Source organism: Orcinus orca, chromosome 1 (genome assembly GCF_937001465.1).
Source record: "Orcinus orca chromosome 1, mOrcOrc1.1, whole genome shotgun sequence".
NCBI lineage: Eukaryota > Metazoa > Chordata > Mammalia > Artiodactyla > Delphinidae > Orcinus > Orcinus orca.
In genome coordinates, this window is record NC_064559.1 from 34,266,289 (window position 1) to 34,293,026 (window position 26,738).

General features: G+C 53.2%; 1 protein-coding gene across 20 annotated transcripts in view; it reads right to left on the reverse strand.

The window, feature by feature from the left end:
• Positions 1–26,738, reverse strand: part of PLEKHA6 (pleckstrin homology domain containing A6) — a 138,905-nt gene that overhangs the window by 15,453 nt on the left and 96,714 nt on the right. For 10 of the 20 annotated variants that reach the window (XM_049696485.1, XM_049696474.1, XM_049696553.1 and 7 more), the window contains 15 exons: positions 23,845–23,949; positions 23,101–23,173; positions 19,216–19,316; positions 15,375–15,577; positions 13,386–13,868; positions 11,699–12,215; positions 11,133–11,219; positions 10,034–10,087; positions 6,210–6,290; positions 5,230–5,298; positions 3,920–4,000; positions 3,478–3,627; positions 2,599–2,694; positions 1,114–1,225; positions 411–550 (listed from right to left, as the gene is read on the reverse strand). In XM_049696485.1, coding sequence (XP_049552442.1) covers positions 411–550; positions 1,114–1,225; positions 2,599–2,694; positions 3,478–3,627; positions 3,920–4,000; positions 5,230–5,298; positions 6,210–6,290; positions 10,034–10,087; positions 11,133–11,219; positions 11,699–12,215; positions 13,386–13,868; positions 15,375–15,577; positions 19,216–19,316; positions 23,101–23,173; positions 23,845–23,949 — 2,352 coding nt within the window. The other 10 variants (XM_049696480.1, XM_049696477.1, XM_049696542.1 and 7 more) reach the window with 8 other exon arrangements.

Genomic DNA, 26,738 nt, shown 5'->3' on the forward strand with positions numbered 1-26,738 from the left:
GAGAGGGTCTCATACCGTCCCTTGCCCAGAGCAGAGCCTCCGAAAACACCTGCTGATTGGCTGACTAGGCAAATGCCCCCCACACCAACCCTCAGCCCTCTCACCCGCAGAACAATCCTAGAGTTAAATTCCTATTAAGTGTTTGGTGTCTCTGCTAACCATCCTGGTGCTCAGGAAGACTTCCCTGAAAGGCAACTAAAGATGACAGTTGGAGATGAGAACAAGTAAAGGAGAAGTCTGGAGGGAGGGTCACCAAACTGGGTGTGAGAATGACTACCTTAGACAGAGATGAAGCACTACGACTGGAGGCCTCTGGGGAAGAGATGGGCACAGAACTTGTATAATTTCAGGCAAATGGGGACCTAGTCCTCCCTCCCCCACCCACCTTCTTCTCCGTGATCTCAGCTTACCTCATTGGACCCGGGCTTAGTGGGGGACCCCTGAGAGCCAGACACCAATGAAAAAGGGCTCAGGGGGCTGGTGAGGCTGGTGGAGCTGAGAGGGCTGGCGGGGCTGTTGGAGCTGTAGGTGCCTGAGGGGCCAAGTCCTCCTTTGGGGAAACAGAAGAGGAGAGAGATGAGGGAAGGGGTAGGGGTGTGGCCTGGAGTGTGGCTGGGCTCTGTAGGTGGAGAAGGCAGGGGAGGATTTAGGGTCTCAGGGCCACCTGGGCCTGCTGAAGGGACTTATAACGGGCCGGCTCACAGGTTGGCTGTTGAGAGGCGAGCTGGGCAGGAAAAGATAATGGATGGAAATGACACCACTACCTCAGAGGTGTCACAGAAAGCCAGCCCAAGGTCCCTGGGCTGAAGGAAGACACTAAGGTAATGGTCTCAGATCACCAGCGGGCCCATGGGCTTAGGGGCTGGGAAGGCGCAGGTGCTCTTTGACCTGTTCTGGGGAGGGATCTAGAGGCAACAGCATCTCTGATTGGTATACCTGGTCTATTCTGGGCAGGGGGAAATTTCTGGAGCCCTGAGAAGGCCCTGACTGGCTCTGAGCACAGTGTGAAGGCCTGGAGAGGTATGAGTTGGCAGGTGTGGGATGGAGACCAGAGACACTGGAGGTTTTTCTGGTGAGGCCAGGAGCCAGGAGGCTGGTGGAGAGAGCGCCTACCTCTGTGCTTGGCTGTGTCTGTGCCCCGGGATGGGTTATTCTTCCTCAGCCCCTCCATCACATCCTGGATCCTCCAGATCTCCTTCTGGATTTGTCGGTTGAGCACCTCATTCTGAAACAGTCAGAGAGCAGGTCAAAGGAGGTGGCTACCAAGGAGTGTCCCGGCGGGAGCTTTCACGTGCTCATGTACACACACACATCCCTCTAGCGCACTCATCTTTCTCATGGGCAGCCTTTGCCTCTTCGGCTTCCGGAATTGCGGGAGGAGAGGGCTCTGTCATCACAGCAAAGAGCACTTTTAGGTGAACATGTGGCCTCAGAACGAAGAGAGTGAGAACCTGTCCCTCTGATTCCGCCCCCCACCCAGGGGAGCTCAGGGTGGTCTTGGAGTGAACGCCCCTCTAGGTGGACACTTGACGGTGGCCTGTTTTCCAGGGCCAAGGGCTTCTGGTTTACTGTCTTGTTTCATATGCTGTGGGACTGTTTGATATGCATGAATTCTACTCAATTACAGTGTCCACTCTTTGAAAAATAATAGCTACCTTTTATTTAACATTCCCCACCCCGCTGCCCTCCACCCCACCCTGCCCGCCTGTACCAGGCACTGTGCTGAGTGCTTTGCACACATGAACTCACTGCGGCTGCACAACACCTCTAGGAGGCAAGGACAGCGGTTGTCTCCACTTCAGAGGCAAAGAGGCTCACGCCCAACACCATCTGTTAGTAAGCAGTGTGGCCACCATCTGGATCTGGTCTCAAGAGCTGGCGCCCTTGACCATGACGCTATCCTACCTCCCAAAATGTTTGTGTTGAAAGTGAGGCTTGCCCACAGAACATGGTGGCATTTGGGGCCTCTGGTCCAGGGGCTAACCTAACCTAACAAGCTGCAAGGTTGGGTGGGAAGCTTTGTTACCAGGAGGGAAACAGGAGGAAAATGGGGGAAACCAGGGTGTTAACTGCATCAGAGAGACAGGGCTTGCTAAGCGAGCTAGAGAAGGGGCAGAGCCTGGGAAGAGAAAAGACAGAGGAAGGAAAAGAAGAAGGATGCCCCAGGAATGTCCATCCTCCTGCCTCCAAGCAGAGTGTTTCTGACCCATCCCAGAAAGAAAGGCCTCTCTCCCACCTAAAAATTCCCCGGTGGATGGCTCCCACACTGCGTACTCTTCTGATGTCATGAGAGAGATTTGTATTTATCATGATCTTGTTTACATTCATGTATCTGTTAAAGTCTCCCATGCTTCAACTTTTATTCTTCCCCCATGATTTGATGGAACTAAAGAACGATCCCACATTATCTTCACCCTGAAACTCAGAGTCTGTTTTAAGAGGCCCTGAACCTTGTCTTTCATCTGAGGACCAACTCCTGGTCATAAGTCTCTGAAATTTCTAAAGCAAGAAAGGAAGCCACCGTGGTCTCTTTCGGCCAAAATGACAAAGGAGGGCCTGAAGCACACAGCAGCCCCGCCTGCCTGTGGGCCTCTTCACCTGAAAGTCCAAGCTGAGCTGCTCCCAGAGCTCGTCGTGCAGGGCAGAGACCTCTGCCTCCAGGCCCTCGTACTCCACGGTGCTGTTCGACAGGGCCTGCAAGGGGAGGGCTTACTGAGAAGCTGCAATTGCCAATCCGCCCCTCCTCGTCCTGCCTCAGGGCCTGGGGCCCGGGTACCAGAGGGACGGGAGAGGGCCCTGGGCTGAGACATTCTGATGACAGCCAAACACTGGCCTTTTAGGAGGTACAACAGCCCAGCCTACTGCATGCCCAAACAGAGAGGAAATGGAGCCCTCTCCGGATGGCAGGCAGGCCAAAAGGGGCCAATCTCACTCTCACGCCCCTCCTGTTCTCCCCAGATTGGGTGATAGAGAGTAGAGGGCAAAAAAGGAAAGACCTGGGGGTGCCTGTTCTCTGGAGGTTAGAGACCTTCCTCCCTCTGGGCCACAATTTCCTGGGGCTTTTGCTGCTGCTCTCTGTGTCAGAGGGTCTGCCCTGTGCCTGCTGGGAAGTAACCAGGGTGGCGTGTTGCCGGTATCCTGGTTCTCCAGGGGAGTGGAAAAGGTGGGCAGCGAAGCTGTTAGAGCAGCCAAGGAAATAAGTGGCCCTCAACTTCACTTTGTCCTGAATGAATCCTGGTGCAGATACGGCTGGTGGGACAAGCCAGTCTCCCTGGTGGAGACTCAATGGGATGAGCGGGCTGGCACATTTGCTGCCTCTTTGTAAGGCAGTGTTAAGGTCTTTGTTTATGCCTCTCGCAGACAGCACCCTGCTCTCGCCTCAGAGGAGAACAGGAATTAGAGGAGCACAGCTGGGAGGGTGGCTCCCCCCTGCAGGTGCTGGCCAGTGTGGGAGCGCACACCCAGCTCCCAGGTTACCGTGGTTGCCTGAGACAGCTCCACCCGGATGTGGATGAGCTGGTTCTGCAGCGACTCCTTCTTGTGTAGCAGCTTCTCTGGGTAGGCAGGCTGGTTTCCAAACATCTCCAGTTCCTGATGGGTCCCCATCAAGGCACTTTCCAGGCTCTCCTGAAGAAAGGCAGGGGAATGGCTATGAGCGGTCTTCATATCCCCTCTCCTGGGCTTTCAGCAGCAGAGGCCTGAGCCCTAGGGGTTCAACCAGGCAGCTTAGTGGAGGTTTCCCTCACACTGGCTAAGGTCCCCAGAAGAGCTTCAGCAGGTCTGATTAAGGGCAGGACAGAAATTTAAGGAGGGGCAAATCTTCATCAGCTTAGTCAGGATGGAGATAGCAATCTATACCTTCTCTGGGCCAGCCCCGCCCCCCCGTCTGCCCCACTCAGGGCCACCCCATGGCTCTCACCTTCTCAGCTCGGAGCTGCTGCACCAGCCGTTCCTGCTCCCTCACCACCTTGTTCTGCTCACACAACTTGCCCAGCAGCTTCTGGGGGCCCCAAGGGGGAAAGGGAGGGAGAAAGAAGGGAGTGAAGAACACGGTTTGATGGGGACCTGGGAATTGGGTCGGCAGGGCCTGGCCTCTGGATACCACCTCGTCTTCCCTGCCAAGGAACCCTGGGCCTTCACCTTGACCTTGGAGGCTCCTGGGAACAGGAAGACGGTCTTCACCTCGGGGGACTCTCCAAAGACCCATTGGGAGGGGAGACAAATTTATTCTCTGAGGAAACGAGTCAGCTTGAGAGGGGAGAGGGCTGAGAGCCAAATGTTAAGCTTCTGCACTCCCATCCTCTTGGGGTTCCAATTCACAAGAGGTTCAGGAGATAACACGGCCTCGCCTCCTAGGCCTCCAGGTGTGTATGAATCAGAGGCACAGGCCGGTTTCTGAACAACAGTCTTAGCAAAACCGCTGAACAATGTAAACTGGTTCCCTAGTCCCACAGGACCCTGATCTCCCCTCCTCCTTCCAGAGCCTCAGGATGGCTGACGGTGGCTCCCTCTGAGGTCTGGTCCTTGCCTGTACAGAGCGTCTCCCCTGCCTGCTGGGCAGATCTGCTACCTAGGCAAGGCAGGTTAGGCCAAACTTGTCTTCTGGGAAGACCTGTGCTTTCCTGCGTCCACACCTTTATCCATGCCACTCCTCAAATACCCGCTTGGCTACTTTCTAGTGGGCCAAATCTTGTCCTCTGGGCCCTTTATTTCAAGGCCCAGCTCACGTGCCACCTGTTTTATCCTCGGCCTCCACCAGCCCACGCGGTCCCCCTACCCCGCACTCCTGCAGACCCTGTTACAGTCCGCTCAGCACACGAATCCTGTGCTGCCGCCTGCTGCTCCCTGGGCCTCCCACTGCCCAGAAGCTCCCTGAGGGTGGAGCCAGGCCTCATTCTTCTTTCCAGGCACCTGGGGACTACATGCTCTACCTCCTAACGAAGTCTGTGCTCCTGAAATAAGCACAAGCCAGCGCTGTAGATAAGAGGGCCTCGAACTCAGTGGAGAAACACACACAGCCATGGTGGGAGGTAGGGGTGAGTGGTAAGAACGAGAGGAGGCCCAGGCAGAATGTTGTCTTTGCGGTGAGAGAGGACAGGAATGAAATGTATGAAGGGCCACAGGAGATGAGAGATGGACGGAGGAGAAGCCCCCACGGAGGAGCATGAGGATGAGAAGGGCAGTGGGAGGGGCTGGAGTGGACAGAGGCAGCGGGAGAGTTGTTCTTACATCTGTGTCTTGCTCGTTTAGCTTGTAGGTGTGGAGGCTGTCCCGGAACACTTCTGGGTATGGAGGGACCTGCAGGAACAGGAGGCCGGTTACCACAGCAGAGGGCAGCCCGGGCAGGGCACGCAGGGACGGGAGCGCTGACAGTCTCGCTCCGTTCCTGCCACCGACCACAGTCCCATCGCCTCAGGCAGCATCTGTTCTGGGGACCTGGGCTGAGCTATAGTGCTCTGCCCCCTGGCCGGAAAGCGTGGGACAGCCCGGCCTAAGCTCCGCCCCAACCGTCCTGGGCTGATTCTGGAGGTAGAGATGCTGCTCACTCGTGCTCTGTATCTCCTCTCCGCTAAGGTCTAAAATCTACTGCCAAGAGGGGCTCCAGGGCTGTGTAGCTCCCAAATGGCTTACTGGTAACAACCATGAGAACAAGAGTTAAGTCCTGGCTGTTCTGATAAGGATAAGACCTGGGAGAACAGAATGAGCATTGGAAGAATCTGAGAACGACCACCCTACTAGATGGAACGCCAGCCCCAGGGCTTGTGCCTCAACCAGAAGTGCCTCTGAGTCCAGCAAAGGCGCCTGCCCTTGGTGACACATGCAGCAACGAGAGCACATTCTACACAACTCTGTCGCTGGACGGTTCCATATCACACCCGTCGTGTCCTTCACCCCAACAACTGTTAAGAAGACCCAAACATGAAAGAGAAGTCCTGAACGCTAAAAAGCAGCCTGCGATCCCTGCATGGCGTGAGATGTCAGTGCGGGCTATTTCGATGGCCTGGGAAACGGGCCTGGGTTCACCCATGAACGTGAAGAATGGGGGAGACACAGTGAAAAGAAAGGAGGGAGGCCAGGCTGAGCCTGGGAGATGAGGCCTGGCAGGTGAGCAGGCGGAGTGGACTCATCCCTGATGGGTGGACGCGACCATGCACAAGCAGCTGAAAAATGGTGTTGACAGGGACCATGCTGCCAGGCAGAGGTCTTACTTGCATGAAGAGTTGGGCCCTGGGGGAGGAGTTCTCCACCATGCGGTTCACCATACTGATGAGAGTCTCACTCTCACTCATCTGCAGCAGAGGAAGGAACAGACGATTCAAACTCAGACCCACAGAGAGATGTCTCCCCACGCCCGCCTGTGCTTGCTTTCCAGGAAACAGGAAAGGACAGCTCCTCCTGAGGCCTCCAGCATCCTCTGCCTGGCCTTGCCCATCACTCACCCCTCATGAACTCCATCTCAGGACCCGCACTGAAGTTGCCCTTGAGGAAAGCCCACAGAAGGGACCTGGGAGGCCACTGTGCCCTCGCTTGTGGCTCTGAAGAGGCCCCAGCCCAGTGACACCTCCCCAGGGCGCCTGAGTGTGGTGGGTCTCATCCCATTGGGCCGGCTCTCATTTCTCACACTGGTTTGGTCAAAGACCACACAGGCAGTTGGAAAGTCCGATCGCCCCAAATCTGAACTAAATGAAACAACGTTAAAGAAAATGTGACCCGGCTCTTTGGATGGGCCGTCACATCGGGAAGGCACAGTCTCTCTTCCCAAACCCTGCCCACCTCTGCTCTAGAGTAGAAAGTATTGCTAAACACCGTTTCCAGAGCTGGGCTGGTAGCATCCATGCCAATCTGGGATGGCGCCAGGGAGCAAGCAAGGAGGCCAAAGCAAGTAAGCCACGTTAAAGGGACACCAGAGATTGGAACACTGCTCTCCCAACACGTTATCCTTATGCTTCAAGGATCATCAGGAACATGGAGGGGGAAAGACTATTTGCCAGATGAAAACGAAAGAGAGAGAGGAAGGGTGAGGGAGAGGGACAGGGAGGGAGGGAGGACGAGCCAACCAAATCAACCAGGAATGCCATCATTTCCCCCACTGGTTCCAGTGTGACAGCGTCAAATGTAAACATATTAGGGAGTGTCCTTGGCCATGTCCCTTTAACTCAATGGATCTCCAGGAGAAGGCAGCAGAAGACAGAGGGGAGTTGTGCAGGGAAAGCTTCTTGGGGAGGGGCAGTGAGTAAGGGACGGGACGGAGCCACCTTAGGGCAGATCTTCTCAGGTCACAGTTCAGGGAACCCCCACGTTTTTTGCCCTTGTCTTCCCAATCTTTGTTGGACCCACACCTATTTCCCTCTTGCCCTGTTTAGGCGGCAGCCCCAAAGCAGCCTTGCTTCTGCGCGCTGTACAAGACAGGGCGAGGGGCACCCCTCCACCCCCATTCACAGGCTCTAGAGCATTTTAAAAGGCTTTCCTAGGATCTGATTTTGCTACTTCTTTAGCCCAGTTGGGAATTTTTTCTATGATATAAAGTGTGATTTAAAAGGCTTTTAAAAGAGCAATTGTAATATGAGGTTGAGTCTTTGCAAAATGGTTAAAAGTCAACAGTATATCACCCACATTTTCTGTAAGGATCTGAACTCAAGTCAGTGCTTATCTTCTTAGAGCCTGTGCACGCGCATGTGCGTGCGTGCGCGTGTGTGTGGATGAGATTGTGTTTGTTGTGTATGGGGTGTGCCAGTGTGGTGTATGTGTGCTTGTATGTGGTATGTGTATGTTTATGTTGGCTGCCTGTGTGTCATACCTGTGTGTCCTGTGTGTGGTGTTTATGTGTATGTGTGGAGGACAAGGCAGATCTACCAACACATCAGGCTTTGAGAGGGCAAGGGAGGCCCAGGCTCTTCTTGGTCACCCACAGATCTCATTCCTTCCCCAACCAGTAGATCTAAAACAATAGAGGAAGCAGGGGTCTTCTCACCCTGGCCTGCCCCCACACATGCTATGGCTTTCAGGATCGTTCAGCCCATGTGGGCCTTGCCTCTAGGAGGATTCCTGTGTGCCACCTTCTGTCTCTCCGAAACGTTAGAGAAATTTCGTGAGAAAGCACCTAACCCAGTACCTTATACACAGCACTGGGGTCAAGGGTGGTCAATTAATATTTTTGAGTTTTGGAAGAAAACGAACAATAAAATAATCATAGTAGCAATCACTAGCTCTCATCAAGGCCTGCCAAAGTGCTCTCATATACATTCTCACTCGACTCTCCCAATAACTCTGTGAGGTAGAAAGGGCAGGTCCTACAATGTGCGTCTCATGATTGAGAAAACAGAGACCCAGAGAGACCAAGGTTTAAAAAAAAAAATCCCTGTAAATGGCACAGCTGGAACTAGAGTGCAGTGTCTGACTATGTTCTGGACTCTTCTTATCATACAAGACTGCCTTTTAAGAGTATTATCGTTTATCTAGGAAGAGGTCCTCTGAAAGGTTATTTCTGAAGCCCCCAGCCCCTCTGTGAGGGAAGAAGCCCCCAGGAAGGGGCCCTGCCATCTGCACTGAATGCTTGGAAAGCCAGCAGTGTGGATGGGCTGGGGGGAGGAGGGCCTGCCGGGAGTCATCCCCACATGGACTAGAATGCTTACGGTGTCAACACCACATGCTCCTTCTGGGACTAAGATGCAATGTTCTTGAGGGCCAGGAGCCATCAGTGCTGATTAAAATGTGTATATCATGCTTCCCAGTACCCAAGGGCTCCCATGAGGACGACCTCACTGAGACACAGAGACCCTGTGAGATGACGGTCACATGGCTTGTGACTAGAACCACCAGCATTTGCAGCCACGTCCTCTGATACCAAGTTTATGGTTCTCTCTACAATGTTAAGAGCACAAAGTCATCCTGATGAGGTTCAACCCCAGCTTCTTCACATGTTAGATGTTTCCTCAGCTGTAAACCGAGTCAAAAGCTCAGAGTCATATCCAAGCTCTGTTGTTCACTGGTTGTGTGTCCTTGGCGTGTTATTTGATCTCTCTGGGCTTTAGTTTCATCATATCCCCTACGAAACGGGGATAATAACAATACCTACATTGCAGAGTTGTCATAAAGGTTAGGATCTGTGAAATGCTTAGAATGGTGCAGGGCATGGAGGAAGCATCCCATTACGGTAACTGCTGCCACTATTATTATTATTATTACTAACATTATTCTTTCCACCACCCCAGGCCGCCTCCACCCGGATCTGGTACACATCCAGGTCCCCCATGATTTGTAGCACAGATCTGAATATGAGTATGTGCTCATATAAATTGCCCAGCATATTGACCCCTGGCCTGTCTAAACACAGTATCACAGCCTCCTTAGTCTCAAAAGGCAAGGTAGCCAAAGGTGAGAGCCCAGGCAGCCGATTGCTTTCATCACATGGGGACAGTCATTGCCTCTTCAGGGTGCTCATCTGTAACACTGGATTGATGACACTCCCTCTGCCTACAGCACTGAGTTCTCAGGAAAACATGAGCCATGCATACAAAAGAACTTTGCAGAGGAACTAACATATATACCGAATTACCATAATTTAAAAAATCAGTGGAGGGCAGGTCTGTGGTCCTTCGCTTACAAAATGTGGAGTTTAACCACAACCTGTGGAATAGGATAGGCTAATTTCCCAGATTCAGGCTGAACTAAATCCTTAGCCTCTTAGGCCCCAGCACAGAGCTCCTCCCTGTCTCTGCAACTCTATCCAGCAAAAATGCAAATTCCCGCCTGCCCCCTGGGGGCAGTTCCATCTGGGTCGAACAAATAGGCTGTGACATTAATTATTCATGTGGTAATTTACAATTCTCCTTTCCCCAGGAAACTCCCAGCTGCCCTAAAGGGCTTTGCAGAGAAGGGGTGTGAAGGTGCAAACCAAAATATAAGCCACTTTGTTGTGTCCCGGTTTTTGCCAACAAAGGTTGTCAAATGGATGGGGGATGAGAAGGCGGGGAGGAGCAGGGAGACGTGAAGGGAGGGCAGGGGGATGGTAAGGGGCACCAGCTCTGCCTACCTGCTGATCCAAATACTCTAGGTTTCTTTGCAACTGAAGGTCTAAAAGTTCATCCTACCCGGAGCCCGAGGCCCAACGGCAACACAAACAAACAGGAACAGGACAAAAGAAAACAATAAAAAGGAAGCAAAGCAGTTAAGAGTTAGCTGGGCAGCGACAAACAGAGGCCTCTCTGGCCTTGAGGAGTCTAGGGAAGGGAGGGGGGAAGGGTGCGGGCAGCCACAGAGGTTGTCTGCTGGACAAGCCCAGCGAGAGAAGCGACACACTCCGAGGCTCCTGGGTCGGCCTGGCCCTGCCCTGGGAGAGGGAAGCACCACTGAAGCCATCTAGTCAGCACTTCCTGGAGCTTTTTCTGAGTTTTCTGGAAAACCCACTGTTTCCAGATGGGTGCATTTGCTGTGTGTCTTGGCTATAGAGTTTGGACACCGGCAGAGAAGACTCAGAGAGAGGGGTCAGTGACAGGCCGTTGGAGACAAGGATTCTGCCTGTTGGTTCCAGTGGTTTTCCCCAGCTCCCCAGGCGGAGCATCTGCATCGAGTTCTCCAGGCGGAGACCAAAATCCTCAGGAGAACAAATTCCCGGAAGAGACACAAGTAGAAAGGGGAGTGAAAGTAGGAGGAGACACAGTATGGAAAATCTTTTCTTCCTCAATCCGACTTCTAGTCTCTTTCCCCCAAAGTGACATTCCAGGCAAGGACAAGCTTGAAGCAAGTACGCTTAGGGGTAAGAAGACTAGAAGATCATGCCTGTTCTGGGAGCTCTAGCTTAACTTTTCCTCCCAGCCCATAGCCTAAGCACCCTGTCCAGGCCCCTCTGCATGCTGGAGAGGAGTTGTTCTGAGACTGAGAGAATGGGGACATTTCACGCTTCCAGATCTTGTCCCTGCTCCTCTGCCCTGTGTCACAGAGGAGGAGGGGTAACTGACACCACTCTCTATATTGGTGTTAGAGTCCAGGCCGGAGGGAGGAGGTATCCAGAGGCTGTTAAAGACCAGACGGGCCAGGCACTGGGCACAGAGCATCCCTGCGTCTGCCCTAGTTTGGCCCCGCCCTGGGAGGAGAGGTCCTGAGGGGAAGTGGAGTGGGAGGAGAGGACGTACCATCTTATCGTGGACCGTGGGGGATGGTGGGTAGTTGTAGGGGAACAGTCCTGCAGGGACTGGCCGCCTGTCTCCCAGGTAATCATACTGGAAGAGAAAGGGGATTGGAGAGGTGAGGGGGTCCGGCTGGGATATGGACTTCCCCACCAACTGAAGTTCAAGGTTAGGGATGTTTGTAACCTGTCCCGGAGCAGATTTCAAACTAAAATGGACAGCCTTTAACCATTGCAATATCCTTGCAGTGATCTGTCCAGGTCCTCAAGATTTGAAAAGATAGAACCCTCTCTGTCCTCTTATATAGAATTAGGGCTCCTGGTACAGTCTGGGGATGGGCACAGAGAGCAGTGTTTCTACTCAGGGGCAAGGCAAATCCCCCAAGGCAGCTCTCTTATGGACAGAACCGCAGGGCCAGTGGCTTCCCCTGGCAGCATCCCTGGTCCTGTTGACACAGCCCAGTGACCCCATGTCCCCAGATGCCCTTGCATCCCCACCTCTTCTCAGCAGATCGTCTTAGGCTTCTGGGGGATCTCAGGGGCTGAGGAAGGAGGGGAAGGCTGGTGGCTCACCTTGGGGGAGCTGATGGATCGCCTCATCACATAGGCAGCAGGGTCAGCATAGATGTCCTCACTGCGAGGTGGCAGCCGCTCGAAACGGGCACTGGGTGAGCGGATGGGGGAGAAAATGCGGGCGCGGCTGTAGGACCCATGGCTTGGCGAGCGGGGCACAGAGTGGGAACGGGGCTGCAAGGACAGACGTCGCAGGGAGCCGGAGGCGGCATCCAGTTCATCATAATAGACAGGCTGCCGGGAGGGGCTGGGGATCCAGGTGGTACCATCCTGCCGCCCATAGCCGGCAGGCTCCTTCCACGCACGCAGCTGGAAGGCGGGGCCGCCTCCATTCCGGAAGGAGTGCCGCTTGTCCTCCAGGGCCCAGGGTGGGCTGATCCGATCGTAGGCCGGCATGGAGCAGATGCTATCCGGCCGCACGCCTGGCGGGTAGTACTGGTAATCATCAGGGTACTGGGAGGAGTAGGGGCTGTAATACTCAGGGACCCTACGGGACACAGGGTAGAACCTAGAGGGACTGAGACAGAGAGGACTTTGTAAGGAAGCCAGACAAAATGGGCACGCCCCCAGCCACCTGCCCGTGCCCCAGCCCCTCCTCCTCGTCCTCCAGCCTAGAGTGGGGTTTGATGAGGTGAATGGTGCCCTAGGCTGACCTTGCAAGCATAAGGGGGCGCCCACTGCCCAGGCACGGAGGCTTGTTTCCAGAAGTGCAAGGAAAGACCTGTCCTCAAAGCTCTCCCCCTCAACCAGTTCCCTGAGGCCAGAAATTTCACCATTCAGAGCTTCCATCTTTGTCTCTTTGTCTCCCTGGGGAGAAACTTTAAGCCTTATTAGCCATCTCTATCTCAGCATGAACCAATTTATCAGATTCTTTCCAGAGAGGCTGAGAGCAGAGAGAACACTAGAGTGTACCAGGCACCTGGAGGGGGACAACGGAGGAGGGACAAAGGGATGCCTTCGCTGATTTTATGATCCTGTCAAGGAGCCAACCAGTCCGTTCCTGGGACTCAACCCTAGTGAGGTGCTCTCCCCAGGGCAGGGCAGACCACCACAGTGAGCTGCCCTCCCAGACCCCCAGGGAAGGAGCGGCAGCCCCCCTTGCCCTGATGAACACAATCAGGTCCAGTAAATGTCTTCAAATATTTGAGAGCCAGTCACTGGATAAAGAAGTAAATCGGTCTATTGGGAAGAACTAGGGCCAATGAGTGGCAACGGTTTTCTTTTTAAAAAACTGCTTATAAATAATGGCTTGCAAACAGTTAGAGCTTCAAAGACGCAGTGAGCTGCCTTGGCAGTTAGTGAGTCTCGCGTTGGTAGAGACACTGGACGCTGTGCAAGGGTGGGAAGCATGGACGGACGTCTGGCTGGACAGCTTTAAAGGCCCCTCGCTGCGACTGCCTGCATGCTTCAGGCCGCCCAGCGTCCTGTGGGAGGCACTGGGTGCTCTGTCCCTTCCTCTGAAGTAGGCAGAGACAGCAAGAATCAGGGGCAGGGGGCAAACTCTACAGAGGGAACCATGGGGTTAGTAAGCATCTGGGCAAGCAGGGAATCCTGGGGTTTTCTTGGTTTCCCAATTCAGCCTGGCTTCCAGAAGGTTTCCAACAGAGGGTGCCTCCCTGTCACTCCCCCAGCCCCAGCCCCCAGCCGGAACGCCATCCCCACTCCACCCCACCCCACCAGGCCTCACCTCCGAAGATCTTCAGGAGGGGGCACCCCTCGGCGCAGGTTCACCCACTGCTGAAGCTGGTTCATGGAGCTCTTGCGCTGGGCGATTTTGTCGGGGTTGGCACGTGGGGGGAAGCTCCGCCGTTGCCCCCCACTTTCTGAGTCCTGAGGTGGGAAAGCTGTGCTCCCCGGCCGGCTTGGGGAGCTATACTGCCAGCCGTTGGGCTGGGTGGGCCGCTCCCCACCTCCTGGGACCCTTGGGCCCTCAGGGTAAGGGCTGCCCGGGTCTGAGGCTGGTTCTGGTCCAGCGTGGACACCATTGGCTTTCACCAGAGGCTCGCTCTTGACGTCAGGCCTCTCAGGCCTCCTCTCCACCTTCTCGCAGCCTCGGCCATCACCCTCTCCTCGGGTCTTGGCCTCTGGTTCAGGCTTGGGAAGGCTGTTTTGGGGGGGTTGGTGGTGGTGTTTGCTGGGTGGGATGTTCTCAGAGTCTGGCTTCTCGTGGCTGTGGGATGCCAAGGGAGATGTTGTAAGGGACTCCAGCCCAGCGTGGAGTTCAGGTGGGGGGAAACTGGGAAGAAGAGGAGTGGAGAAGGATGGACAGGAAGGCAGTGATGTAAACAGGGTTCAATGAATTCCAGTTCTGTTCCCTAAATCCTACCATTTTATAGACTTGCTCCAGCCTGGGCAATTATAAAGCGTAATCCAAGCTTGCCTGTGCACATGTGCTCGTCTTGCCCTGCTGGTCTCCTCCTCGTGTGTCACCCTCCGCTCCCTTCTGCTGAAACTCCTTGAGTCCAGCCTCCTAGCTATGGCCAAGACTAACCTCACCCAGACTAGATGTCTCCTGTAGTCTGTTCCTGATCCAGCCCCCGTCACTTGGTGTGCACTACACACTACGCATAATCGGAACCATCCTTGATGTCTCAGCTACAGAGGTTTGTGACAGGTCAGCCCTCTCTCCTTTAGAAAGTTACTTAACTTCCACGAGTCTTGGGCTCCTCGTTGGCAGGCTGGGTAGGACTGTGTGAGATCAAACATGGCAGGCGCACCAGGGGCTGAAGCCGTTGCCTCCAACTTCACAGGCATAGAGAGAAGCTAGTTCCCCTCCCGAACAAGCATCTTCTAGGACTTTCTATGAGAGTATAAGCTCCATGAGGTAGGAGCTTGTCAGACTTTTCCTACCTTGTTTTCCTAGCACCCTATACACATTTCTATCTACAGTAAATATTTACCAAAAGAAGGAGTGAAGTTCTGGAATTCCACCCCTTGGTCAAAGCAAAGATGGAATCTCATGACAATGTTTTCGCTACACCTTCCCCAATTCAACATAGTCAAGCATCCTTGTTGAGACACTGCTTGGTAAACGTTTTCAAGACAGGTACACGGACTTGGAGTCTATACTGTAAAACTTCCTTCTGCTGGATCCCTGCTAACATCTAACTTAAGACTCAATGCCCAGTTCAAGTACAGACAGGTGCTGAGACTGCGGGCGATGACGGGGTGAAGTGACAGGAGCGTCACGTGCTGAGTGCTCGCTGCATGTCAGTCATTTTACCCATACTATTGAGTCCTCACAACAACCCTACGAGGTAGGATTATAATTATCGTCTCTGAGGGTCAGGGGTTAAGTAACTTACACTTAGGTCACACAGTGGGCAAGTGTTCAAGTTGGGATTCAAACCTGAGTCCCACAAAGGCTGTGTGCATAACAAAACGAGTGAATGACCCTGGTCTTTGGCTCCTGGCCAGGCCCGCATGGAACCTGGCTTCTCTCTTGGCCTCCACCAGCTCAGAGAGAAGAGGAGGAGCTGCCCAGGGGAAAAGAGACTACAGGCTCCGAATTCACTTAGCCAGCCTCCCTGCTGGGAGGCAAGGAGTTGGTTCACATGTTCTCAGAGGTTCAAGTCCACGTGCTGGGCTCAGCAAGGGCACAGAGATGGGCACCTCTTCACTCCTCCTCTCTCTCTAATAGCAGTCCTCACACCTATGCCCGGTCCCCGGCACTCACTTGTGACGTGCAGCTTGGGGCGCTGACTTCTGGGCTGGGGGGATCTGTACTCGGGCAGCCTCCCCCATGGCCTGGATCCAGGCCTCCTGCTCCTCGGGGCTCTCGGCACTGAAGAAGTAGGTGCGGACCCCGGCGTGCTCAGCCTGTGGGGAGAGGCAGTGCGTGGAACTGTCCCCAGCCTCGTCCACCCAGCACACAGTCACCTGTGGGGAGAATACACCCATGCCCACAGGGCAGGTGGTCAGGCAGGTCATTCCCCTGACCTGCAGCTCTTCGCCCCATACGGAGCTCGGGGCAATGTGAGGAGGCCCCCAGCTGTCCCAAGTGCCCCAGCTGGCACCCACGTATCTGCCTCGACTAGCTCTCTGGACACCACTAGGCAGCCCAACAGGCAGGTAAGCTGACCTGCCCCACCTGAGGGACAATTACCTTGCCCGCTCTCCCATCAAATTCCATGCTTGCTTTGAAGGGCAGTTACCCCGTGCCCGGGAGAGATGCCCCCCTACCCCAACCACATGCCAGTCTCGGCCCCAGCTCAGCCTCTGAGAAGCTGGCACTCTCTTCCGCGCAGCGGGACAGCGCGGGCACACGGGGGGCATGCACAGACGGTCAGAGCACGCTACCTAGTTGGCGGCTGCAAGCAGGCGCAGCAGGCGGTAACCCAGAAGCGAGCTCCTGTCCAGAGGAGGGGTCCTCACGCGGCCAGAAGGAGGAGAAGCAGAGAACAGGTCAACCGAACACCAGAAGGAGAGACAGGAGATGTGACAGGAATGTCGAGGAACAGAGGGAAGTGGGGAGCTATTCAGACTAGCCCCTTCTACTCAGTGTCACCACTGGGACCACGGCACCCAGCAAGGCTCAGGTCAGCCCACCAGGAGTGGGGGTGGACAGCGTGCACCCGGCAAACCTGGGTTGCTCGAGGAGAGAAGGCAGGGCAGGCAGCCCAGTGCTAATCCTAGCTCTGTTCCCGACCAGCCCTGCAACTGTAAACAACTCGAGATTTTGCTCTGGCCTTAACTGATGCATCTGTTTGATGGGGAGGGTCCAAGAGGAAAAGACGCTCCAGTGCTAGATCCTTTCTGGGGTCTCAGAACACTTCCTAGGTGAGACCAATCTCCCAGAAAAAGCAGCTAGCCTTGTTCATCCCATTCAACATGAGAGATCCCAAAGTGTTTAAGAGTCTCAGATGTGAACTTCACTTTGGCCTATGACCCCTTGGGTGCTAAATCCTGGGTCTCTGGGGGTTGGAAGGAGAGAAGACAGGGCTCCTCTGACCAAGCCCCAGGGTTCTCCTAAGCAACAGTGTCAAATCCACACCCTTCGAGTGCTTTCCCAGCCGGACCTTCACTTTTCCTCAGCACCTTCCCCAGCACGTGTCTTTGCACAGGAGCCATTACCCAGTGAGGGGGCATCCTACTTCTCTAAGGACAGAGATGGGCCTCCTTCCTCTGGATCCGGCCAGTCCCCACCCTCCAGCAGGGCTGCCCAGCAGGTAGGCAGAGACAGGGAGGTGCTGACGAAAAGCCAGTGAAGTTTTAAAGAGGGATCTGGGGGTCGAAACTGCACAGGGAAATGGAGAGCAGGGGCCCAGGCAAGCCCTCTGGGGTGGAGAACACAGGGTTATTGTAGAGGGGAGAGACACACAGGTGGGACGAGTGGGTGTGTCCAGGGCTGGTAGGAGTGGCAGCAAATAATTACTTTGCTAAGCGTCCAGTGAGCATCCTGTGTGTGCAGAGCTCTGCTCTGGGCACCAGTCACAGGGAAAGCAAAGACATGCTCTTAGCACTCGAAGAGCTCACGGTCAAGCTGGAGGACAAAACATACCCATGGGGAAACAAGGAGAGAGCAAAGGCATGGGAACAACAGCTGTGACAGGAGAAGGCAGAGGGCCTGGGAAAAGACAGGGTGATTGATGGGGAGCCAGGAGGGGGCACCAGCCTGGAAGCATGAAAGGGGACCAGAGAATTGAGGGAGGTGCCCCCATGGACGAGCCCACAGAGCCCCCACGGGGCTGTGCAGGGATAGAGGAAGGCCATTCAGCAGCAGGCTGGGTGGGAACAGTGCTGGCTCATTACTGGCCATCTGAGGGTTTCGCTTGGTGGCCGCAGCAGGACAAGCCTCCCATCTGTCTCATCTCCCCTCCCTTCCCTGGGGAAAGGCCACTGAATAGCCACAATCCGAACCTTTTGTGGGCCACTGAGCACAGCCCTCCGAGTTGGGTTTTAAAGAGGCAGTGCACTCCTCAGGGAAAAGGGAAGGAGGAGAGGGGCTGATGGGCACAGAGATCTGGGGTTTATGGAGGGGTGTGTCAGTCACTGGGACGTTGTTCTAACGGGGCTGCCGGCAGAGCTCCCGAGCTGGAGTGTGTGTGTGTGTGTGTGTGTGTGTGTGTGTGTGCGCGTGCGCGCGCGCGCGCGCGCGCGCACGCACACAGGTCTGGAGGGGAAGGGTAAGACAGGCTGTCTGACTGTGTGGGGGTGTGTGTGTGTCTGTGTAGAGCAGGCCTGTTTGTTGTTGGTTAAACAGCCTGTTCCTATTTCCCCAGCTAAAATCCGGCTCCCTGGAGCCACTGTTTTATTGATTATTCATTCTGCAGACAGGACCCTTGGAGGCTCGAAACTAATTATGTGCCTAAGAAGTCCCTCTTTGTTCCCCGGAGCAGCATTATGTGTCTGCCCACCTCTCTGTGGCCAGGTGACCAGAGCTGAAGGACAGAAAGGGCAGAGTCTCTGGGGCCCCAGGAACTCAGATGCTGCCCTCGAGTAGTAACCTGTGGGTTTTCAGGGTCTTGGACAGCAATTCTCAACTGGGGGAGAGAGGGCTTTGTACTAAGAAGATGCATGGTTGATATCATAATTTTATATTTGGAAAATGAAAAAGAACCTATGATCTTTGCATCACAAAATACAAAAAGGGCATGGAATTTTCATTGTTTTTAATGGGCCGTGAATTTTTAAATGTGGAAAAACACTGGCCTAGGATGAGACAGCTGCAGTCCCGTCTTTGATGGGTAGATCCCCCAGGGGTTCCGAGCAGTGGCCCTGAGCACTGCAGGTGAGGCCATCTCCCTGGGCCCTTATTCCCTCAAACTGTGTCTCTGTGAGGTCTGTAGCTTTCAATTATAACGAAACTCAATTCCTAACTTTCTGCAAAGATTTTTTTTTTTTTTTTAAATTAGAGCATGTCGTTTATGGCAACTAAAAAACACAGGTGTACAAAACCCATTTTACAAGGTGGCAAAAATACTAGGGTGCTGGCCCATGACAAGGGCTGGAGAGGGGACAGGGTGCAGGCAGCAGGGCTGAAGGGCAAAGGGATAAGAAGGAAAGTGGGGACAAATGACAAATTGAGGGCCCTTGCATGGGCCGGTGCGAACGCGCCGTACACTGAATAGTAGTGAACAACTTACATCTGAGACCCTTTGAGTAAGTTTGACTGGGGGTCTAGTTCCCTGGGCCCAAAGTGGGGAGGAAGACTTTCCAGAATGGATCTTAGAAACCCACCCGGCCACAGTTCCTGCCTCTGCTGTGAGGGATTTCCTAGGTGCCAGGCCACCGGGCAGAGGGTCCATGGCCTCAGCACATAACTAATTCTCCCCCAGGAAAGACTGTGGTACCACTGAAGCTCATCTCTACAGGCCCACCCTGGGGAGAGAAGAGGAAGGGGTCCCGGCACAGCCTCACAACAGCCTGCACTGAGCCCAGGGACCGCTGCCTGCTCCCCCCAGTACTACCACTTGGGGTTCCTGAGGAGGTGGCTCTTGATCCTGTTTCATTCTTATATGCTCTAGAAGAGCCGGCCTCCCGCCCCTACCTGACCTGGGAGAGGAAGGCCAACTGACCTTAAAGGTATGTTTTCGGCTGATGTTGTCTGAGGGCTGCACCGCAGCCACCCGGAAGCTCAGGAGGGGGATGCTGCCCAGGACGCTCTCCTCCTTCTCGTCTGTCAAAGGAAATAGAGGCACAAGTGAGATATATGTGTGCGGGGGGGGGAGGGGAGGGGAGTGTGTCAGCCCTATTCGGATAAATACCAGCAAATATCTGTTACTCGTCTACTATTCGTTAGGCACTCGGGGCCATCACACAATCACACAGGGCGTGCTCTGCACAGCGAGAGGCACACTCCCTGGAGCTGGGAAGCGTGGCAGTCCTACAGGCACTGTTCTAGACTTGGGGACTGTAGAGGTGAATGCGAGTAGTAGTGCCCACCCTTGGGGAGCTCACATTCCAGTATGGAAGCAAACAAGCACAGAAGAGCCAACATTTTGGAGCGCTTGCTATATGTCAGGCACTGTTCTAAGTTAAAGGCTTAATGGATTTAACCTGCCCAACAATCCTATGAATGGGTACTCATGATCTCCATTTTATAGGTAAGGAGATTGAGACACAGAACGATTAAATAACTTGTCCAAGGTTACTTAAGTAGAAAGTGGTGGATTAGTCTTTAACCCAAGAAGTCTGACTTTCGAGCTCTAGCATTCTTTTTTTTTTAACATCTTTATTGGAGTATAATTGCTTTACAATGGTATGTTAGTTTCAGCTTCACAACAAAATGAATCAGTTATATATATACATATATTCCCATATCACTTCCCGCTTGCGTCTCCCTCCCTCCCACCCACCCTATCCCACCCCTCCAGGCGGTCACAAAGCCCCGAGCTGATCTCCCTGTGCTATGCGGCTGCTTCCCACTAGCTATCTACCTTACGTTTGGTAGTGTATATATGTCCATGCCTCTTTATTGCTTTGTCACCGTTTACCCTTCCCCCTCCCCATAGCCTCAAGTCCATTCTCTAGTAGGTCTGTGTCTTTATTCCTGTTTCACCCCTAGGTTTTTCATGACATTTTTTCTTCTTAAATTCCATTTATATGTGTTAGCATACGGTATTTGTCTCTCTCTTTCTGACTTACTTCACTCTGTATGACAGACTCTAGGTCTATCCACCTCATTACAAATAGCTCAATTTCGTCTCTTTTTATGGCTGAGTAATATTCCATTGTATATATGTGCCACATCTGCTTTATCCATTCATCCGATGATGGACACTTAGGTTGTTTCCATCTCTGGGCTATTGTAAATAGAGCTGCAATGAACATTTTGGTACATGATTCTTTTTGAATTATGGTTTTCTCAGGGTATATGCCCAGTAGTGGGATTGCTGGGTCATATGGTAGTTCTATTTGTAGCTTTTTAAGGAACCTCCATACTGTTCTCCACAGTGGCTGTATCAATTTACATTCCCACCAGCAGTGCAAGAGTGTTCCCTTTTCTCCACACCCTCTCCAGCATTTATTGTTTCTAGATTTTTTGATGATGGCCATTCTGACTGGTGTGAGATGATATCTCATTGTAGTTTTGATTTGCATTTCTCTCATGATTAGTGATGTTGAGCATTCTTTCATGTGTTTGTTGGCACTCTGTATATCTTCTTTGGAGAAATGTCTATTTAGGTCTTCTGCCCATTTTTGGATTGGGTTGTTTGTTTTTTTGTTATTAAGCTGCATGAGCTGCTTATAAATTTTGGAGATTAATCCTTTGTCAGTTGCTTCATTTGCAAATATTTTCTCCCATTCTGAGGGTTGTCTTTTGGTCTTCTTTATGGTTTCCTTTGCTGCGCAAAAGCTTTTAAGTTTCATTAGGTCCCATTTGTTTACTCTTGTTTTTATTTCCATTTCTCTAGGAGGTGGGTCAAAAAGGACCTTGCTGTGATTTATGTCGTAGAGTGTTCTGCGAGCTCTAGCATTCTTAACCTCCCTCCCATCCACAGCGCCTCTCCAAACAAGGTGATCCCAACAGCGACACAGGGAACAGGATATAAGGGGATGGGGCACGGTAGAGGGGACGCTCGCATCTTCGGCTCGGGCCCTTCCGGGCAATTGTCTCTAAGGTTCTCCTAGGCACCTGGCAGCTTGCTTTGTCTTCTGACTAGACCCCTCCCCTTTACAGTCCCCATGTCTGCACAGAAGACACGGCCCTGCATGGCCCCCCGCCCTCTGATCCCCAGAAGCAGGTGAGCAATCAGGCTGCTGCATAATTCATCCAGAATCTCCAAAGGAGCCTGAGGGATTAGCTGGTCAGGCCCCCAGCTATCAGCAGGAGACCGAAAGGGTAGGGGTGCCGTGTGGGAACCACGAGGTTGGGGCTAACGATGAGGCCATGGCAAGACCCTCCCCACTTCCCTGGCATAGCTCTTTATTCCTGGGTCTAGAGACCCTGTAAAACCCTCAGCTAGGGTTCCGAAGAAATCTCACAGGGCTTACAGACTCCACGAGCTCCCCTTCTCCCCTTACTCGTCACTTGCACAAGGTCCAGTTTCCTGGACAGACCTCGGCATGGTACCCAGAGGATGGACTAAGCTAAAGGGACAGGAGGGCTGGGAGCCCAGAGCTTCTTCAGGAAGGCAGAGGCCATCATCCGCAGGAGGAGGTGGGCCCCCTGCCTGGCTGAGTCCAGGCCAGTGTCTAGGGGTCTCCTGAGAGCACCTCTCAGTGCATAGTGACCCTCCATCTCCATGCCGCTTGAGTTCAGAGCTTCTTAATGTTCTCCCCTCACACCAGGCCCAGAGTGTCTTCCCTGCAGAGACCCTGGTTTTCCCTCCAGCTTCTGTTATACTCTGGCTCCTGCGCGGCCCTACATCCCGGGGCCTAGCCTGAGCAGATTCTTCTCCCTCAATCTTGGGGTTTCCTCTGTGACTAGACCCTGGACGTGCATCCCCTTCCTGATCTCTCTCCTTGGGATTCAGGTGCCTCAGGGCACAGGAACAGCAGTGTTCTAAGGGGGGGTGGTGGGGGTAGGGGGTGGGGGGGGTGGGGGGGGTGGTCACTAGGTACAACCTTTGTTTGCCAAAGTTAATGATTCAGTGAATTGCTCCCAGGAGACCTGGAGAAATCAGAGATCTGCCATTCCCAGGGCATGGAGGAAAAGGAAACAGCCACTCTTGCTGCTAGATCATTTTATCCTCTCCTCAGCGCCCAGGCCTCGTTGCACGGCATCAGTGTGACAGAACCGTCACTGTCATCAACCCTCACTAGTTCCTCCCTGCCCTCCTTGACATATTGTTGCTGTACATACTTTAAAAATAACTTCCTAGAGGCTGCTGCACCAAAGTTATAAGAGTTTTGCCCTCCTTTCTGTGGGGGAGGAAAGGGAGTGGGTGTTGGGGTGGGCAAAGGGGGCAGAAGCTGGGGGATAATCATTTACTCCACATTCATTGAGCACCTACTATGTGCCAGGTGCTGTTTTCAGTGCTGTGGATACAGCAGTGAACAAAACTGACCCCCAAATCCTGCCTACACAGATCGGATCATACATTCCAGTGGGATGGGGGAAGCTCAACATACAAGGTCCAATTAGCAGGTGACCTGCTAGTGATGACCAGGGACCCTCGTCTTCTTCCTCCTTTTCTTTTCCCACCCACGCCCTCCCCCGGACTTCACCCTCTGTCATCTGACTGTCTTGTTCATCCACCACACCACCCACCAGGGCCTAGAACTCTGCCTGAAATCTCGTAGGCACTCAGTAAATATTGCCGAATGTGAAATGAGTGAGTGAATGCGAGCTTTGTCTTTATCCCCTGTCACGTGCCACTGGTGCCGGAGACCACTGGGGGGATACGTGCCCCCCCACCCCCAACATCCATCAGAAACCGAGCCCTGTGACAGGGCAGAATGAGAAAGAGGGGGCCCTGGCTTCCCACAGCCCCTGCCAGTGCCAGGCGCAAGCTCACCTTTATAGTAGAAGAGGCAGCGATCCACCAGGACGAACCAGCGCTTATTCCACTGCTTAACCCCGGAGCTGGCCTGCAGGAGAAGTGGGGAATAGACAGGATAGTCTGTGACCTGGGCCTGGGGAGGTGGGTGTGTGCAGTGGAAAGAGTGCTGCACTCATTATAAGGACATCCTGCCTCTGTTTGCAGCTCTGCGACTAACAAGTGGCAGCAACCCCCAAGAGCCGTCAGAGGCAGGGAATGACATTACATTATTGCCTGTGACCTTCCACCTCTGTCATTCTGGGCCTCAGTGTCTCCCCCAGGGAAGATAAACAGTGCAGCGATGAGCCAGAAAGAGTGAGCAGAAGGTCCGGCAGGGATAATGGCCAGGTCAACGAGGAGAACTGGACCCCTAGACGTAGAGGAGACATCCCCCTCCCTTCATAGCAAGAGGGCCCTGCTGACTGAGCCACTGGGTTGCTCTGATAGGGTTGATGACAGCATATTTCAAAGTCATTGCATCTGCCCATCAGGAGACCTGGCTGAATTCCCAAATATAACACTAATTTCTCTGTGAGACTTTGGGAAGATACTCAACCTCTCTGAGCCTTTATTAAATTAGGAGATTTCGCAGAGATATACCAAAATAGGACCTGGAGGGACATAGCAAAATATACATGGGCTGTTATAACTACAGAGGCATTACAGCACTATGAGGAGAAAGCAGGGATGCAGTGGGAAGAATGGAATAGGAGGCCTCACCTGCTTGAAAAGCCAGCCTGCCTTGGTGACAGGAGCACTGGGGTTCCGCTTCATGGAGTGCGAGCGCTTGCCGAAAGCAATGGCCTTGCGGGGCGTCCGGGTGGCCTAGGGATGCAGAGAGCAGCCAGCTTAACTCTTCCTCTCCTCCTTCCTGCTCCACCCGCAAGGGGAGCTGCCCTTGGTGGGAGCTATCCCTCTCCAGGGCCCTGGGGGCCCTCATGTTAAGAGGCCCAGGTGAGAAGCTTGGATCTCTTACTAACTCAAGGGCATGGCCTTTCAATTCTTTGCTCTTTCTCTTATCTCTAAAATGGGGTTCAAAATTATAGTCCTACCTGTCTCACAGCGATGTGTGTTTTTTGCTTTTTCTTAAGGAGAAAATAAGATTTTTCATTTCACTCCTGGCCTATCCTTCTCTACTGGCCTTACTCCTTACCTCTTTCATAATGCTTTCTCAGACCCATTCAACTTCAAGGAAATTCCCTACGTCATCATCTTCTCCAAGCCCAATTCATTCTTTTTTTTTTGCTTTTTTATAAGTGTATTTATTTAATTTATTTATTTTTGGTTGTGTTGGGTCTTCATTGCGGTGTGCGGGCTTCTCAGTGCAGTGGCTTCTCCTGTTGTGGAGCACAGGCTCCAGGCGTGCATCGGTAGTTGTGGCACATGGGCTCAGTAGTTGTGGCTCGCGGGCTCTAGAGCGCAGGCTCAGGAGTTGTGGAGCAGGGACTTAGATGCTCCGCAGCACGTGGGATCTTCCTGGACCAGGGCTCGAATCCACGTCCCCTGCATTTGGCAGGCGGATTCTTAATCACTGTGCCACCAGGGAAGCCCCCTATTCATTCTTGAATGTCCAGCACACCACAGAGCAGGGAGGATGTATGGGTGTTCTCCTAGCTCCTTATTGCCACTGGGACTTCCCCACATTCTGGCAACAATCTCTCTTTCTCGAAGTATCAGTGATCTTTCACTGTTTAGCCCTTCTCACCACTATCAGCTTCTAGCTTCTTTTTTCAGAGTCTAAGGATTTTTTTTTTTTTTTTTTTGCGGTACGCGGGCCTCTCACTGTTGTGGCCTCTCCCGTTGCAGAGCACAGGCTCCGGACGCGCGGGCTTAGCGGCCATGGCTCACGGGCCAAGCCACCCCGCGGCATGTGGGATCTTCCCGGCCCGGGGCACGAACCCGTGTCCTCTGCATTGGCAGGAGGACTCTCTACCACTGTGCCACCAGGAAAGCCCGAGTCTAAGGATTTTGATATCAGTCATCCTCTCCATTCTAAATCTTGCCATCACTGTAGACAATTTCATTGTTCCACAGTGAGAGGGAGGATGACCCATCCAGTGGCCTAACTTTAAACTACCTTGATGTCCTCAAGTCCAAAATCCTCCACTTCCAGCCCAGCCACTCACTCCCATGGCAACACCTTAGACTTGGCCAGCTCCCAAGCCCCTGTCAATTCTCATATCCCTATCTTCTGAGCACAGCATCCCATCCTCTGGGCTGTCTCACTCCATCCCTAAACGACACCAACTTTTCTACTCCACTGAGATCCCCAACTCCTCAATACTTGCCTTTTTTCCCTGGATCCATGAGCTACCTCCTGGTGTTAGTTGTTTCCCTACAAATAGGCCCCCTGGTGGAATAGATGAACCGCACTGTCCAACACCAACACCCTATCCAGTGCCTTTCCACTTGATCTTCTCTGAAACTCTAAATCCCCGATTAATCAAATTATCCACCCTCCCTGCACTCACAGTCAGACTACAGTGCTGCTGGAGAACAACCACACCACAGTACAGATGAGGCCACCGTGACCCTCAGTCCCTGGCGCTCCGCTGCACACCCTCACCTCTCTCCCGAGCCCAGCGACCTGCCCGCCGCTGCCTTCCCCGCAGTGGCTTGGATCCGCCCCCACAGAGAAAATTGAGGTTGTCAGACACGCGCTTCCTCAATTTCACACCCTTTTACCCAGAAAATTACTGCCCTTACCACTCTCCTTGTCTCTTTCCCTTCAATGTCAGAAGAAGAGGCGTTTTCCTCCTTTCCAAGGCTATCGGGCCCAGCCTGCTGTCTCCTCTGAGACTTGCTTCATTGATAACCTCTCAAATCTGTCTTCGTGTTTTCCTCCTCCACTGGCTGCTTCTCCTAAGCAAACATGCTCAGCTCTCTTCATCTTAAAGCATCCCTCTGTCTGTCTGTCTCTCTCTCACTGTCTGTCTCTGTCTCTCTCAGTCGTTCTCTCTCCTCCTTCTCACTGTCCCTCACGCACCCACACACACCTGACGGCCCCCTCCACCCTCCACCAGCTGTCCCCGTCAGGTAACACCTTCCCTCCCTTCCCTCTCTTTCTCCTCAGAGGTAGGCTGCTGGGAAGAGTCCTGACTTCCTCTCCTGCCTTTACTCCTAAACCTCCTCCACTCTTTTCAGAAATGGTCCCTGCGATGTCAACTCAGGCCACTCAGTCCCTGACATTCTTAAGCACCGATAATGTGAACCTTTCTGTCCTTCCCGGAACTCTTCTTTTGGTTTCTGGGGCACTATTCCTTACTCTTCAATATTTGCATCTGTGGCCAGTCCTTCTCAATCTCCACCTCCACTCTAAGTGTTGACAGACCTCAAACTTACGCTTTTAGTCTCGTCATACATTGTGCCTGTGTAATGTCATCCATACCCATTGCCTCAGCTGCCAGCAATATGCTGAAAACTCCCTAATCTATATCTAGATTCATTTGCTAGAATGAATCTAGATATAGATTCATTTGTCCCAGTCCATTTGCTCACTAGTTGTCCAACTAGGATTAAATAAGCGCAGAACCAAACTCATCCTCTTTCTAACCAACTGGTTCTTCCGTAGTTCTCATCTCAGTGACTGGGCCACAATCTACCCAGTGGCCCAA